Here is an 18,328-nt window from a genome sequence, read left to right as displayed (position 1 = left end):
GCTTGACTTTACCTGGCTTGCCTTTAAAAATACAAGATGTACGATTGTTCATTTAGTTTACTTTTTGGTGTTTTTGGTATGTATTCTCTTCCTAAGAAATTGCATGTAATGTCAACTCCCATAATTCTGCCGGATACCCTAGGACCAAGACATTAAAAAAAAGGGTGTCTTAGGGAACCTGAGTTGACGTTACAGTAGAGTTGATCATTGTTACAATTCTTTTAAAGAAAGAGAGGGAAAAAAATTGATTCATGCCTGCAGTGAACGATGACAGGTTTGGAGCGGGCGCGGTGACAGTTCATGTCCTCCAGCAGGTCCAGGATGTAGTCTGGTTCATCAGGAACGCCTTATGAGGGAAAATGGAGAAAAAACCCACAATTCAATTAGTTCTCAGCCATACGTAGTTTCTTACATAGCACTGTAAATGCAGAAATATTCATAGTGGTTTTATGTTCACGATTTTCACAGCGACCGTATCACCGCAAACTTAAAACCACTACGAACACTCCATTTTCCCCTTGGCGCGAAATAAAAACCTGCAAACTTAAATGCAGAAAAAAATAAACATAGGAGCTAGACTGTTGGAACAAACCATTTCTGATATGGGCTAAGAAGAGTCAATGCCTGACTCCTATTTTCCATGTTTTATTCACAATCGTGATTGACACATGTAGTTCTAATACCTATTTTGAGTTGAATAGACTCACCAAAGTCTGGCCAGGATGTGTACCAGTAGTGCCAGATGTGACGAACCTCGGAGGCATCCTGTAGAAAAAGAACGCTGATGATTACATTGTTGCATGGTGTTAAGGATATTCAGCACCAGAGACAGGTCTGTTCCATGGTGTGGTTAGTGTTCAGCACCAAGGACAGGTATTTCAAATGGTGTGGTTAATATTCAGCACAAGGGACAGGCCTGTACATGGTGTAGTTAGTGTTCAGCAACAGGGGCAGGTCTGTTACATGGTGTAAAATGTGTTCAGCACCAGGGACAGGTCTGTTATATGGTGTGAAATGTGTTCAGCCCCAGGGGCAGGTCTGTTACGTGGTGTGGAAAGTCTTAAGACCCCAAAATCAAATCATACTGAGGTCACAGTAAGACCTACCCACATACCAAATATAAAGTCAATCTACCAAGGCATTCTTGAGTTGTCCAATTCATACTCACACAGACACACGCAACCAAAAATATGACTTTCTTGGCAAGGGTAAAGAACAAGACATCCCACCCCAGCAGTGCTGTATACCCACCTTGTGTTGCAGCTCCATCCTGGTGATGGCGTACTTCTGGTTCTTGTCCTCGCTCAGCACCGTGACGATCAGGTCCCCGTAGTCCTCGTGTTTGGTCTTGCCGCTCGAGTTGGGCCAGTAGCGGGCACACTTCACCTGAAGGAACAAACACACAGAATATTAACCAGATTTTTGGCTTATCAGCTCCAGCCTCTGTCACGTAATGAGCAATCCACTTCTTCCGAATCTGTGACGTCAACTAATGCACATAGGACACATGGCTTGGTGTGCAGTGGATCATAAGTTGCAAAAAGTCTATGGCGGCCTTCGTCTGTGTTGAGGGATGGTTGTAGAACCCAGATTGGTTGAAAATTTGATTGAGCACAACTTTGCGTGGGCAAGTTGCAGTTAAATTTGATTCAGAATGACTTCTACCAACACAGATGAACTTACAAGTGCACAGAATATTAATGTCAACTCATGTCAATATCACCACAAAGTCATGACTTTAGGGCGTGCAGCCTCAAATTGAAACCTGAAATAGTGTGTGTGCTGATAAGCTTCATGCTGACTCACTCGATCTCTCTCCACCAGCCCCGTTGTCATGACGATGATGTCCACGTTCTGCTCCCACACCATCCTCCAGAAGTCCTGACGGGTCGTACCAAGGGGACCTGTAGACAGGGGGTGTAAGGGAAGGAAAAAGGACAATACCTCCTCAATTAGGTGTAGCAAAGGGTATTAAATGCAGCAAAGGGAGCAAACAGAGATGAAAATATTCTTGATTGAAAATTCTAGTATTTCATCTTACTACTAGAACAATTTGCATATAACTAACTAAATGTATACTTATTGTCCTGGCCTCAAATACAAAAGTATACCGCACAACAACAAGTGAATATGATATGATTACTGATTTGTAACCTTCAGCTTTCATATTCCCTATAAAACTTAACCAATAAACTACAAAGTGTAAGCAATGGTACTGGGAAATACAACTGAGATTAGATGCAATACATAAAAGGACAGAAGTCAAATCTTTAGTCTCCAATTTCTTCTATCTTGGTTAAGAAATATGACGGTACCTTGTGCGGCGATGTAGGCATTCTGTCGACGGTCATAGCCCTGAGACAGAACATGGAAATGCATTTGTCACAATTATAATCATTATCACAGTCTGTGTATGTATTGAAAATAAGCTGAAAGAATGACCATGATGATGGTTTTGATACGCCTTACAAATCAAAATCTACCAGTGCCAAGCTATTGGGGGCCTAATTGTTTGATGGGTAATACAGCATTAATTTTCCTAGGCCTGATGCCACTTTATTCCATGTCAGATTCTAGTGTCCATGGAAGTTTGACTGTGCCACATCAAAGACATTATAAGATACATATGTATGTTAACAGTACCCTGATGTGGTTGGCATTGATGTACTCAGTGGTGGTATCAGAGTTCAGCTGCAACAACTTCACAGAGGTGTGCGGGTCTGGAAAACAACAACAAACATTCCGTATCTTTGAGTTTCATAAGGTTACAGTTTACAGATGGTGCACTTAACATATATGTATGGGAGTGGACAATACACATGATATTAAAACATAAGAAAAGTTGAGACGGATATATTTTACTTACTCGGCAGGACATTCATGTAGCGGTTCTTCTGCTCAGTGCCACACGGTGTGTGGTGAATCTTGGCTTGGTTCAGAGGAACACTCTGTTGAGAAACAAAGTGCAGCAAGGCAAGAATTTTCAAAACATTTTCTGATACTGCTCTGATAAAAAACTGAGAAATCAGTCAAGTGATTTACAATGAGTGCTACAAATTACAATGGCTCAGACTGTAAAACAGATGACACAAGAAGTTCAGGACTGGTACAGGTATGGGCACGTACATGTACCAGTGCATAAAATTGTGTTTAAGTACACAGCTCAAAAGAGTAAGTAAGTTTCAAAACAAGTATGAGAAAGCAAAACAAGCAAATTGTTTATCATGATAAGATGAAGTTGTCATGGCAATGACCCCGCCCACCTCAAACTCCTGCTTCAGCACTGCCAGCGCTCCGTCATCTGCGTTCTTAATGTCCTCCACCATTCTCTTCAAGGTCAGGTACCCCATTGGTTTCGACCTAACGACAGGAACAACACAAAACTGTAAGGTCTGTGTGTGTGTATTCTCAAAGCAAGCAATGATTAAAGGATCAGTGTATACAAAAGGGAAAAGCAAAGTCTGGCAATTTTTTCAATGGTAGATGTAAGTATCAAAAACTAATATTTTCACCAAAATCATAAAACCTAGTCATTAAAAACATGGGACTATTCATTAGCCACTATCTCCAAAGAAGAAGTGACCCCCAGAAAGATAGGGTCTGTAGACTAGTGTTATAACAGTCTATATCATCATGATTTATATCCTAGCACCTGCATGGTCAAAGTCTCTGTCAACAGAGACGGTCAAGATCTCTAATGGCAGAATCAGTGATACTACCAGATCACAATCTCTACCCAAGAGAAAAGAAGTTTACAATGTAATAGTGTTTACAACTGGTTTAATATGATAACTGTATGACGTTGTCTCACTTGATCATGTTGGGAGGGGGGTGATACTCCAGCTCGAAGCGGTCCCCCCTGTTCCCCCACCCCTCCACACCGAACCCATGCTGCAGGAACGAGAACTGCTGGTGGGGGGTCTTGGGGGTCTTCTTGTCCGCAAAGTACGATCTCCTAGGATACAGGTACATTAACACATGTTAGAAGACTTTGATACATTGTAGGGAACCTACATGTACATGTACATAGTACAATCACCTACTAATAGGAGTTATTGAGTCAGACACAAAATAGAGGCTTCAATATATACAGGTAGACTTAATTATGTCCATTGTGTACTTAGTCTATTGGAAACTTCAACATATTCTAGGGAAACTTATTGCACACAGTACGACCTTTCAGATACCTGCCCAGTAGATTGACGCATGTATAGTCTGAGGCTGTTTTGCGGTTTTTATAGTGACCTCTCCTTTGCAAATCCATAAATATGCGATTCCAATGTGATGGTTACCACACTACTAAATCATTTCCTTCCCCATCCACTGCGAAATTCAGGCGCCATGAAAATTAATAAATATACAGTTTTGTTAATAATTTGTTTAATGATGATGGTGTGTTCTACTCACCAGACAGTGATGGATATGAAGATGCAGCTGAGGAACACAATGGTACCAACGACAGTCCCCACCAGCACTCCCACATCTATGTCGTCATCCTGGGGCTGACACATCCATTAAATCATTTAGAAGTTCCATCAATGGCAAATCAATGGATATTACATTTATTTGAGAGAGCATCACTCAACAGGAAAATAGCTTGCCCAACAAGTCTGCAAGCTCTCTAGGACCTTTTCAGCAGCAATACATCTAGTGTCATCTCGATTACTGCATGATTTTTAAGGATCAACCAATATTCGCAATGGTCACTGAGCCTCGTCTAAAGTGTTTGAGTAGGTATTGAAAAATATGGTTGACTCTCTGGTCAATTCAGCAACTTTCTGGCAATCAACAAATTCTGCTGAAAGATGTAAAATAATGCTCCTGACCAGCTCTGAGTCCTACGTAAAGGCCAGGAGTGAGTGCAGGGAACGTTTATTCAAAGATAGATAAAATGTCTGATAAGTTTGTTTACTAAATACCTACCACAACCTTCTGATCCAGCCCTGCGTCCTGACTGGAGGCCATTTGTGTGTGTGTGTGTGCCTGAGTTTGTGCATGTGTGTGTGTGCCCATGCATATATGTGTGTAGATACCTACCACTACATTCTGGTCCAGCCCTGCGTCCTGAGTGGAGGCCACGTGTGCGTGGGTGTGCGTGAGTTTGTGCGTATGTATGTGTGTGCCCATGCATAGATGTATGCAGATACCTACCACAACTTTCTGATCCAGCCCTGCGTCCTGCGTGGAGGCCTGTGGGGTGGTAGTCGGCCTCCACGGGACACGGACTGTCACCCGATACGGCACTCTCTTCTCCACGATCACTGTCCTGGTTTCCACTGACAATAAAAAAGGCAGACCAAAAACATTCAATGCCATTCTAGGAGAAGAGAAACCTCATTGAACCTTGAACCTTGAACGAGGACATTAGTGATGTCATCTCGGGAGACAATGGGTTCTTCTGCACCACTCTGTCCGGTCTTCCAAACCTCATTATATTATTTAAAAATCAAAGAATGTTTAGACCTTAGTACCAGTAGTGTAAACCCTGCATTAAACTCAATATGTTGATTTATCACACAAACCTCTCTGAAGGACACTAGAACTACAAAATTAATATAGCAGAGGAATTTGTGGATAACCTATACTACCAAATATCAATTTGTGGACGACCTATACTACCACTGGCTGGTTAGTACCACCATTTTGATGATCCCAATGAGAATGAATCTGTGACTGACCTGGCTTGGGTGGGGTTGGCTCTGGAGGTGGGATGTAGGTCAGGCCATACTTGTCTCCCCCAAACTTCACAATAAGCTGCTCACCCCTCTGTGCGATTAAACAGAGGAATAAAAAATATCTTTTATGATTTCTTCTACATGTTGGACTATTATCATGCTTGCAAAAAAAAACTATAAGGATAATTACAACATCAAAAGCAACAGACACTATATTAGGTTAATGATTTGCTAATTAATAAATAAACAGTACAAGGTATTTGGCACATCAACCTTAGCTACTAGATAGATATAATCACATCTAGTTGCTGTTTCTATATATTTCCACATACTTTGAATAATTATTGAATGATACAAAGTATGCTTTTCCATCAAGCAAAATATCAAAACTTACAGTAACACAGAAAAAATAATTGTGCCCAAATGGAACAAAAAAGTTTGCATTCTTAATCTAAAAGGTTTAAGTGCATTCAAAAAAGCTCAATAGTTGTATTTTGTTCAAAACAGACACAATCAATGCTGTATGTCTAGTTTGTGAATGTCTGAACTTGTCCCAACCTTTCTCTGCTCCAGGTCGTATGAAAGCATCAAATAGGATGGCTCGGATTGGCTCTTGCCGTCCCTCGGGACCAGGTCAAAGGTCAGCATACCCCTGTAGACCCGCAGGTACTCGACCCTGTTGGTGGATATCTTCAGCAGGCTTGCCAGCTAACGTTGGGGGATGGAGAGGTTTTTCGATTCATTAATTCATTTGTTTGTTTCAGATAAAAAGACAATACAAATTTAAAAGACATGCATGGCAGAAAAAACAAATTAGCTGACACACATTGACAATGATGATAAACATAATGATGTTGGACCGCAATAGACGATTTTGAACAACACAAACTGGTTTCCCCATACAGGGGGACTTTGCTCACTATACATGTATACTTTTCATCAATAAATCAGCCTCTGTCAGTATTATTGCTTTTGACTTAACGTTCCCATACAATTGTACCATGTACAATTGTTGACCAATAGATAATTCATTAACATTACATATCGAAAATCAATCTGAACATAGAGAGAACATCAGTTTTTTATCTAATTTGGTCATTACCTGATCTCTCAGGCTGGGGTAGAACTTTCCCTGATTCTCGTTTGCCAAATGTGTCATCTTCACATCAGCTTCAAACTACAAAAATCATTAAAACAAGGTTATCGCAATGTCTGCAACAGAAGAAAAATTATTACATGCATTATGATTGAACAATGCAATGAGAAATCGCTGACTTCACCCCCTTACCCATACTGACTTACTGCCAGTCCCACAGACAAAACAGCAGCTGCTGCAGTGAAAGAAGCAGTGTGCATGGCAGCCCTACAATGTACATATTCCTCTGCCTGTCAGTGAGTAAATGCTGCTTCAGAGTCTGATTTATACTTAGTGACATTGTATATGCCTAATATGCAGATGTATGTTAAACAGTCATCATCTAAATAGATGTATTTCTTGCCTGAGGACTTTAAAAGGTTTTTACAAGGAGGTTATGTGGAGAAGGAGTCGGCTTAAAATTGTCTTCTTTGGTTTTTACTTACACTTAGCTGCTCACGTTGAATGTTACCATACCCTGTATTCAAGAAAAAGATAAATAAATAAAATGTTATAGGTATGATATATCACAAAGTCAGGTGTGAAGTGTATGTGCTGAACTGATAATCAAAAAACAGTGTATCAAACTTGTGTACTGTTCTGACCAGCAGATCTAGATGATGATCACAATGTACTATAATTTATTTATCATTATAGGATATGAATCAACTCCAAAGTACTCAATATTTTACTACAGGTATCAGTTTGAGATAGACTTTGTCTCTCTAGCTGCTACATGTACATGTGTACATGCATTTTTCCCATTCATCAATGACATTGAAATAAAAGCTTTTTTCAGAAAATTCAATTCATATACGGTGTTTCAGAAGTATACAGTAATTAAAGTAAAACAAACCTTGAGTCCGAACCACGGCAGTGCGTGACTTGGATGTTCCATAGCTGTTGGACACATCACAGTGGTAGGAGCCGAGAGCATCCGAGACATCTTTGGGCAGCAGTATCCTGTAGAAGGGGTGTATGTCAACATGAAGCATTATCTTCAGTCCACTAAGGTAGCCATCTGGAACCAAAGTTGTATTGGTCATGGGGTAAGGCAATAGAGACAAAACATCCTAAATTGTCTTAACCTCGTTAACATATCTATTCAGAGTTTTGGTACAAAACCTGGTGTTCTCAGTCCCATCGTTAGTCACTGACGAAAGACAGTGGATGCTCTCTGAAATGTCTCACTGTTTCAAGATTTTATCCAGTTGCTTGAGTAATTATTTTGGCGTATCTTACTACCTGGATGTGTAACTTTCATCAACCAATAGAGATAAGGTTATAAATAGATATGTTGTAAAAATTGCCCCAAAAGATGACTCTTAGATGATAAACAAGAACGGACATTATCAAGAAATTACGTTCTTCCTCCCTTGTTCACAAGATTCTATTTTACCAACCTTGTTCCTGTACCAATAGACTTGCCATTCCTCTTCCATATGTAGTTGAGTGGTCTCTCTCCTGTGGCATAGCAGCTGCAGAAAAGAAAATCTATCTTAAGATCAGCCAATAATTTTTGTTTATCCTGAGAGTAAAGGACAAATTAAAGCAGTCCTAGATAACTGCAAGCCTGGTTACTCTCTTCCAACTCAATACATGTATGTAAAATCCTGATCAGAATTATAAACAAACTTATGGAAATTCAGTCACTGTCCATTTTGACCTTTCAAAGGTGTTTCTAAGTTTGCAGTGTTTTAAATAAAACTCATTACACCAGAAAACTTAATATACAATATATTCTGTCGGTGTTGTTTCAAACAGAAACTTACATGAGATGCTAAATCTCAGCAGCAGGACCCATGCTCTCCCAGTTTGCTAAAGATATAACATGTTAAGAATAACGTGATATAAGGGCAGCATTTTATGCTTACGCCAACAGGATCCTCTTTCTGCTGGTGACGACCACACTTTGAGGATGTTCAACTATCATGGGAGGACCTGCATGCATGGGAAAAACACATATCATTTTACAAGATTGTAGTAAGTTTTTTTAGGGTGAAGACAGAAATATGTCTAGTCTTGTGACATGTGGTCATAAAAAAAATGATGAAACCTGTGAAACCATTAGAAAAAAAAAAGATTGCAGAGTCTGTCAAATCAGTTGTGGCAGGTGACATGGCTGTGGAAATAGTCTACCATTAGAAGAATAAAGATCCCTGAGTCTGTCAGATCAGTTGTAGCAGGCTAAAGGCTGTAGAAATGTGGGTCACTCACCGTGCACAGTAAGGCTTGCCATGGCCCGGTCTCTCCCAGCACTGCCTCCCGATGCTTCGCACACGTAGATCCCCTGGTCATGACGGGTCACGCGCCTAATGGTCAGCTCTTCTCCGTCGGTCAGAGTGGTCCGGATGTGCCGGTCGTGGTCGAACGGAATGGGCATCGCAGGTCGGTAGGTCCAGGAGATCTCAGGCTTGGGCTGGCCGTGGGCCTTGCAGCGGAACTTAGCTGTACCGCCAACGGTCACTGTGCTGTTGAACGGGCTTTCGTGAATCCGTGGAGGAACTGAATCAGATAGAATGAAAAGGTTGTTGTTAATGGTCAGGAGTAATGGTTCTAGTAGTCATATCCAGACTTTGTTTTGCTTTTTTTTTTCTCTGAAAGCTACCCAGCTTCATGGTGTCAGAGAATGTTACAAACTTCCAACACGACATATACTTGGATATTAGAAAAAAAACCTTATCCAGCCTTTATTTTTTTATCAGCACATTTTCTTCCAATGCACTTCATATCCAAATTAAATTTTGTTGTCTGGCTAAATATTAATGAGTGTCCAAAATTTAGGCTGGGTAAATCTATTTTCCTTTGATTGTATCCAGGGGAATATCATTGAGAATACAGCAGCTATGTCGTACCCAGAATCTCAATGAAGATTGTGGTAGTGATGAAGCCAGCATCACTGGAGGCATTGCAGACATAAGTTCCCTTGTCATCCTCAGTCACACGGAGAAAGATCAGATCTCCTGAACAAGGAAGAACATCAATATCAATGTTAAGATTCTACTTAGAATGTACAAATGACAGCAACATCGGTGTTATTCAGCACCAAGGACAGCATTGTTAGTGTTTTTACAGCACAAGGGACAGCACTGTCGATGTTGATAAGCACAAAGGACAGCAGTGTCAATGCTGTTCAGTCTCAAAGACAGCAGTGTCGATGTGCATCAAAGAAAGCACTGCAAATGCTGTTCAGCACCAAGGTCAGCACTGTGAATGTAATTAAGCACAAGTGACAGCAATTTGAATATCATTTAGCACCAAGGACAATAGACAAGGACAGTAATTTATGGTGAATGTTATTCAGCAGTGAAGATAGCACTGTAAATGTTATTCAGCACAACGGACAGCACTGTGAAAGTTGCTAAGCATCAGGGACAACAGTATCAATGCCCATCAGCACCATTGACAATTATTTGAATGTCACTCAACACCAAGGACAGCACTGTGGATGTCTTTTAAAACAGATGACAGTTCTGTGAATGCTATCAAGCAGTCTGAAATAAATACTTACAAGTGCTTAAAAAATTTTCGAAGCATGTTTTACAGAGTCAAAGTTTTACAGATAAAAGTACAAAATCTTTCTGTTCTACTCGACTGTTGCGCTCATCCCTTTTCTTACAACATTATCATGATCAGTTTATCTATGTCATGACTTTTCTGTTTATTGATTACTGATAAAGATTAGATGAAAAGACCAAAAAATACCTCTGCTACCTGTGACAGTGAGGAGTTGATGACGAGACAGTGCCAGGGCCTTCCCGTCATGCCCCTCCCTGTACCACTTGATGGACGGTGCAGGAGAGCCAATGGCCTGACAGCCAACCGTCACGTTCTTCTCATACACAAAGATCTCCTTCGTTCCATAAGGCTCAGGCTTGGTGAACCTCGGTGCCACTAGGGTTACAATAAAATCAATCAATAATCAATCAATCAATCAATCATTCAAGCAAGCAAACATCAAGCAATCATCAACTGCTGACAACAAGACTGTCACAGTAATAGTAGCTTCATTAAAGTAAGTTGGTAAGTCGTTTGAAGGTAAGAATTATGCCTACATTTATCATAACATTTGATATCCTTACATATGCACATTGGGTACAATACAATTAATCAATCAATCAAGGCTATTCATGCAAACTATTATGATACCAATAGAACTCCTGGAACAGTCTCTGCCGCTTGTCTCTTGACACTAGGTACTCAGCTGAAATTTGTGTAGGTCCAAAGTTAATCTATTGATGAAGTTTCAGTTGTTCGTAACAACTTCTCCCTAATATACTATTAAACTATAGCATAACAGGCCAACTCATAGTTCCAAGTGCTGTCATGATAAATTGTCGTCTAAGGTCATAAAAGCTTCATGTCCAACATAATTTACAGTATTTGTAAAGAATTCCACATTACATTAAATAGTACTTTTCTTCTGAGGGGCCTTAACTTCTGATCTTACCCAGAATCCACAAGTGGCACTGGTTTGTACTACATGTAACATTTAAGACTCAAAATGACCTACCCCAGACCACCAGTTCTGTCTTGGCCACATCGGAGCCGAGCCTGTTCCAGACCTCGCACATGTACAGCCCCGAGTCACCCCACGCCACAGGGTGGATCTGCAGCGAGCCCTCCCCGGACACGAAGTACTTGTCCTCATCGGGAACGATGGTCCTGCTCTTGTTGTGGATCCAGCGTACCTTGGGAGGGGGGTAGCCATCGTGCGGACAGTGCAGTATGACGTTGCCGTCCTCTCTCACCGGCCTGGGGTTGGAGATGGAAGTCACCTTGGGCTTGCCTGGAGTTAGGATATACAGCAGAAACCAGTTAATTGCAATACGCTTTGTTGCAAAAACCGGCCAATCGCAAAGGATTGTGAAATCCCAAACCGTTTCCCATTGACGCCATTGTTTATCGAACCCCATATACACAAAGCCTAAGATCCAAAAAATTTGTACCCACAACAACGCTATTGTAACAGTTACAAAATTATAAATGTTACAAGTAAATGTACTGATCTAAATAAAGTTCACTGTATTATAACCGTTAAATATGGCCGTGTTTGTATTTTTTGTGTCATTGCATTCGATTTACTGTCCCGTAGATTCAATCGGGTCAGTTTGAGCTAACATCTCATAATCAGCAAAGCCGGGTACTAGGGAAAATTGCGCTGACAAATAGGCATTGCAAATAAGCGGTTTCTACTGTACAATGCTTTAAACAGGCACTGTAAATCAGGAGAGCACCGTAAATGCAAATCAGCACAAAGGACAGCAGTGAGAATGTCATTAACAGTGTACGACATTGTGAGTTTACAGATAAAAGAAGCCGATCTAGTCTGTCTGAAATTCTGTGTGGTCAAGAAATTCATGAAATTAGGTCTCAAGGACACATTTTGAGAGTTGTAGATGTGGTCACCCTTTTTTTTACACAAAACAAGGTAATTGGGGGGGATGCAGGACTTTAGGATGATGCACTTTGCTCTGTCATGTTTGAGACTGGGACTTGTTGAGCGTAACTTCACTGATGATGATGATCTGAACTGAACTTGCAACAATGTTTAAACTCTGTTCTAAAAGGAGAAAACTCACGGTGTATGTTGAGGAAGGCTTCCTCTTTCCTGCTTCCCAAGGCATTGCTGGCCACACAGGTGTACTTCCCCTCGTGGTAGTAGGATGCGAAGTGGATGACCAGCGAGCGCCCGTCCTGCAACACGTGGATGCCCTTCCCCAGGGTAGGGGAGTTGTTCCATAACCAGTGCAGCCTGGGAGGGGGGACGCCCCCTGCCTCACAGTAGAAGGCCACGTTTTGGGTGTTGTTCACAGCCAGACTGCGAGGGGGCCTCCTGAAATGTGCAGGTACTGTGGGAAAAGATCAAAATTGGATTTCAGGTTGTATCAAGCTTAAGCTACAACATTTAATTTTTCAACGTTACAGAAGAGGGGAAAAAGAACCTCAAGGTTTTAGCAGTGTATGTCATACAAAGGAGGGATATTTGCGGCATTGTGAATTTGTATTTGAGGTCACCACAAAAACTGAAGAAAAAAAACAACAACACCGCAACAGATTTAGAGCATAATGTGTCAGAGAGATGGCAAATGGATCATGTATATATAGCAGTTACAATGATTGAACCAAAATTACAACCTTGCTAATAGTATGTTATTCAAATTCATTCACAGACAAAACTGATTAACGAAGGTAGCAAGCTTCAGACTGAGTGAATGAATAAATGAAAGATAGAATGATAGAATGAATGAATGATTATGGATGGACATACAAAATTAATGAATGAACAAATATATGAATGAACAAGCGAACGAATATTATTTAGAACAGTCTAGCTAACCGTGTACAGTCATGTAGGCCGATGCGGTGTCATTCCCCACCCCATTGTCAGCAGCACAGCTGTACCAGCCTACATCCCCCAGGTCCACAGCCCTCACCACGAGTGTACCTGTCTCCTCTATCATGTACTTATCAGCAGAGGGGTCGATCGTCGTGTTCCGGAAAGTCCATGTAAAGTCTGGGAGAGGGAAGCCGACCGCCCCACAGGGAAACTCGGCGGTTCTCCCCTTGACAAGGGTGAGGTTGCTAGGAGGGACAGTGATGTTGCTAGGAGCTGGAACAAGACATTTAATATGTTAATGGTCATTCATTCAAAAATGCACCAGAAGTTGAGAATGCTTTCAAGTTCGCGTGGTTTTTATTTTGCGTTTAGACAAAAATTGGGCATTCGCAGTGGTTTTAAGTTCGCGGCAGCGCTATAGACTATAGTGCTGCCGCCAACTTAAAACCATTGTGAATGCTATATACTAGTTAGTCACTGCTAAGGTATTGGACAAAAATGTCTGCGGTGATTTTAAGTTCGCAGTGAAACGGTCACCACGAAAGTCTTGAACATAAGTGTTAAACCACCACAAACATTTCTGCATTGAAATTTTGCAGTAAATTGGTTTCCTCAAACAAAATTTGCTTACTACATGTACATGTATAAGAACATCAATGCCAACATCCAAATCCAGTACTGTAGCATGTTTGAAGCACTTTCAAATTATTCTATGGAAGCCCACTGGATAAAAGCAGAAGCCCGTGAGATACCGCAAAATACACACAAGTCCAGAACACCAGTATTAAATGACCTAGCAGGTCTTACTGAGGATATCCAGCCTTGCTGTTGTCGTGACGTTGCCTGCTGCATTGCTAGCGGAACAATGGTATATCCCTTCATCCTCGTACCCTGCCGCCACAATCCACAGGTCACCAGCGAGGGACTGGTTTGGATGGAGCTGTCCAGCTGCTGGTGTCTGAAAAAAAAAAGAAATGCCACATTAACTATAAATGTGAATTGAAAGAGATTTACTAACGGCACAGACACATTTGTCCCAGGTCGTCGTACTCAAAACTGATCAATATTATTGAATGAACACACAGTAAGGTATAGTATACAGATCTTATGGAAACAACATTCCGTACATCATCATAAGTTTTATCTTTTATGGTATGACAAATTAAACTAAGGTTTCTTTCTAAAAAAACTGTGTTATTGAGGCCTCAGTCTCTAAAGATATCTAAAGCGTGCATAAATCTGGGATGCTGCATTTAAGTAGATCTCTTTAATAAAGTCCCCCCTCTAATATGGTGGTCTTAAGGTACTCCGCTTAATGTATAAACCAACCGAATAGACCATTCTCCTGCCCACCATAATCAAAACAAACAAAAATTTGACCAACATACAGCCCCTCTCTCACCTGCCGAACCGCTCATTGCCATGCTACCATTGGTTGAACTGCTAATTATGATTGACAGTACTATGGCAGTAGTAGTGGGCAACCTCAAACCAACTATACACACTCACGCCACATCTTCAGAAAAGAGGCTGTAGCCGCGTATAGTTCCCGTTTAGAACTTTATTAGAGCCCACACCGACATGTTTCGCCTGTGTGTGGCTTTCTCAAGGATCAAGGCTCGAATGAGCACATTACAGTGTGTTCTGGCTTTTTTAGGCCATTAGTGCGCATGCATAGCGCCCTAGGTGGCTTAACCAATCACAATACAGCAAATATCTTGATAGTGCACTCTGTTCTTGTGACAGTACTAGTCAAGAGGATCGGGTTACCTTTGGATGGAATGTCCATGAGATCTGTGGAGTTGGCACCCCCGTGGCGTTACATGGAAAGTGGGTCGTCTCACCAGGGTACACGGTTTGGTCGGACGGACGGAGGGTGAACATGGGCAGAGCTGGAAGATGACGGTTATACTTGTTAGCAAATGATAAGGTGCAATGGCCTAGTGGGTAGAGTGTTCGCCTTGCATACGGTATAGGTCGTGAGTTCGAACCCCGGCCGGGTCATACCAAAGACTCTAAAAATGTTACATACTGCTTTCTCTGCTTAGCACTCAGCATTTGGGAAAGAGTATGGAAGTTGAACACACATCACTACCAGCGGACCAGCCCCCTGCTGTAGTGACTTTCACTTGTGTGGCCCAAGGGCTACAGAAATGGAGATGGGCGCCACCCCAACGCATCTGATCAAGATGTATGGGACACTTTAACTTTAACTTAAATGATAAGAGCTGGTGCAACATTATGTTGTGATAACTGTTCAAGAAAAATAATGATTGAAAAAAAGGGGGCATGAAGAAATTGTAAAACAGAGGTACTACACTCTAAATCTAAATGCGCTCTTTAATACATTTTTTTTCAAATCAGAAATAAATTGCTGGCACAATGCAGACTTGGGCGACACATAAAATACAGAAGTCTTTTATAATGAACCCATAGTATGACAAGGGAAATGAAATTCCAGGTAATGATGTCGGAAAATGTCTTTGGCAATAATACTTAGTGAGCCATATATTAGTTCAGTAAAAATTTGCATTATTTTGGATGTAGAATTCTGCATTGTATGGCTTGAACATGTCAAATTAATTGATCTAAATTAGCATGCTGTGTATGATTGTAACATTACTCACTGTGGACTGTGATGTACACAGATGCTTCTGACCAGCCAACAAAGTTAGAGGCGTTGCACTGGTACAAACCAGCATCTGCCAAGGTCACCTGAAAAACAAAAAGGCAAACTTTGGTTCAACTGTCTATAATGTTGTAAATACTTCAGTTTGCATTAATTTCAATAGATTCTCTCTTGAGTTTATGATTTATCAAACAGAAACAGAAGATTATTCTAATGCAATGTTTGTAAATTCAGCCATCTGACTGATAGGATACAGTCTAAACTTTGTATGAAGTGCAAAACGGTTAGATCAAAATAATGTTCCATATTAAATATCTCTAGTAGAAGGGTAAGAGATACTCCCATTGCATTTTTGTAAGATCTCTACCCAGTAGAATCACAGATTCTAAACCAGAACGCAATCTCTACGTGTACACAATTGAGAATCATAATTTAGTGAATGATACATACATCAATCTTGTACTTCTCTACACAATATGAATGACAATAAGTTAGACAGTTTGCAATTTGAACTGTATATATGCGAGAGCAAAGGTGAAGGGCTATAACTAAATTGTAAACAGCTCTTGTGAAGACTATGGTAATTATGATTGACACCACGTCCAGACGTGTTTTATGTCTCAGAGGCCTTCAACTTTGACATGTTACCTGCAAGGTATCCCACTGTGCATGCCCAGTTCAAAACCAGAACAGGTCAGACTTAACTACCTTCTCAATAGAGACAATGCCTGCCTCCTCCACCACCAGTCCCATTTTGTTTGTGAGAGGTTCCCCCTGAAACGTCCATGTGACCTGTGAGTCAGGATATCCCACGGCAAGACAGATCACTTCCACAGGGTCACCCTGTAGGTGCGTCTCATTCTCAGAGTTGTAGAGCAGGGTTGGAGCAGCTGTGGATAAAAGATAGTTTAAACATTAGAATTGATACAGAAATATTGATGACGGACTACAAACGTTAAAGTATTTTGGCAGTGTAAAATTCTTCTTTAGATGGCAATGATTTATCAAAACCATGCTGAGAGTCGGTTCGATAAAAGCTGACATTACACAGAAGGATAATTAGCTCCCCAAACATGTCTGCAAACTCTAAAAGGACATTTTTGGCAGCAATATATGTATACTGTATACTGAGTCATCTAAATTTGTACATCCAGTGTCTTCTCAAACACTGCATGATTTTGAGGGATCCACAGATGTTATATCAGGCTATAGTCCAGTTATAAATGGAGTTTTTCAGACTCGAATGACCTTGACTTTGAAATTTGGCAATCATTAAGTTTAGTTAAAGGTTGAAGGAGAGGGATGGGCTCCATCTTCCAATACCTAAGACACAATACAATTGGCGGATGAAAAACCAGTACTGCTCTAGACCCCCTCAAAGGCTATGGAACCTTTACTTTTTTTTACTTACTGTATATCTTGAGCCAGGCTGAAGCAGTGTCCACCCCTGCATCACTGTAGGCATGACATGTGTACAGCCCAGCAGTGGTAGGGTCTGCCTCCATCACAGTCAGGACAACACCGTCCTCACCCACCTGGTACTGAGACCTGTACAAAAAGTCCTTTAAGTTAGTTCTGGGAAACTCCGTCATTACAATCATGTAGATCTGTCAAATACTTTATCTTTAGTCTTAACCATAATGGTTAATTGGAAACCACCTTCAGCATTCTGACTCAAGCATTGTCATAAAGCTGGCGTCACATAGAAGAGTAGATTAATATGGCCAGTGTTCTTTTTATCATTGCCCAATATTTTAGAATTTTAATTACAAGGATTTATTGGTCTTCAGGTCACCGAGCCCCGTCTATTTCAACATTGCATGACTTACTGTAACAGTAACTGTACTACAGAATTGTTTCAACCGTGAAATAAAACCACCGGAAAAGTAAAACGTATTTGCAGTACGACATTCTAGGAAAAGTTTTAAGTGATACAGTAAAGCAGAAAACAACTGTAAGTTACCCATTCAAGCTGTAGATGTCCATGCCATCTTTGTCCCACACCACAGTGGGCACAGGGATGCCGGTTGCTTCACAAGTCCACTCCACATTCTTACCGGGGAGGACCGAGGCATTCATGGGCCGGATCTGGATTCTGGGTTGCACTGATGACACAATGCACACAGAAAATCAATAAATAACACTTAATTTGGAATTGTCCTTATTTTCAAATCACAATATCATGTTTAACACAGGGGGCAAGCAACACATTGCCATGAGAACATAGTCTTGGGAATGTTGTGAATTAGGCAATGACTCTCTTGCCCAGTGCATTATCAAGTCTTAGAGTTATCTGCTTTCCAAGGCTGAGCATGCAATCAAATATAAAATGTGTTCTATTCACAATTCTGTATGAGAGAACCACAATGTTGGTTAACATGATATTTATTTTAGTTCCTTCTGCTCAAAACTACAAAATGTTGACCTTTCAGTTCAGCACCTTTTTGTTTCCAAATAAGAGAACCACAAATCAAATTGCTGTGGCCTTAACAATTAAAAAAAAACATGACACAAAAAGTTCCAAAACTTTATTTTGGTCTTGATAACAG

The 18,328-nt window shown here is 40.8% G+C and overlaps 1 protein-coding gene across 1 annotated transcript; it reads right to left on the bottom strand.

Annotated features, from left to right (window-relative positions):
• Nucleotides 1-8: 8 nt before the first annotated feature.
• LOC136442644 (hemicentin-1-like) lies at nucleotides 9-17,880 on the bottom strand. The gene is made up of 31 exons (XM_066439589.1): nucleotides 17,743-17,880; nucleotides 17,191-17,327; nucleotides 16,488-16,669; nucleotides 15,778-15,865; nucleotides 14,921-15,042; nucleotides 13,958-14,108; nucleotides 13,151-13,423; nucleotides 12,393-12,662; nucleotides 11,324-11,599; nucleotides 10,525-10,704; nucleotides 9,666-9,773; nucleotides 9,028-9,315; nucleotides 8,685-8,751; nucleotides 8,214-8,288; nucleotides 7,667-7,773; nucleotides 7,257-7,288; nucleotides 6,778-6,852; nucleotides 6,234-6,383; nucleotides 5,679-5,766; nucleotides 5,152-5,276; nucleotides 4,408-4,502; nucleotides 3,812-3,955; nucleotides 3,264-3,360; nucleotides 2,867-2,948; nucleotides 2,644-2,720; nucleotides 2,316-2,355; nucleotides 1,807-1,904; nucleotides 1,252-1,386; nucleotides 708-765; nucleotides 256-346; nucleotides 9-21 (listed from the first exon to the last, which is right to left on the bottom strand). Exons 1-31 carry the CDS (start codon nucleotides 17,856-17,858, stop codon nucleotides 9-11), a joined length of 3,840 nt encoding a protein of 1,279 aa, XP_066295686.1. The 5' UTR covers nucleotides 17,859-17,880.
• Between the last annotated feature and the right edge of the window lie 448 nt (nucleotides 17,881-18,328).

Source organism: Branchiostoma lanceolatum, chromosome 9 (genome assembly GCF_035083965.1).
Source record: "Branchiostoma lanceolatum isolate klBraLanc5 chromosome 9, klBraLanc5.hap2, whole genome shotgun sequence".
NCBI classification, from domain to species: Eukaryota; Metazoa; Chordata; class Leptocardii; order Amphioxiformes; family Branchiostomatidae; genus Branchiostoma; species Branchiostoma lanceolatum.
This window is presented reverse-complemented; position numbering and strand designations above follow the sequence as displayed.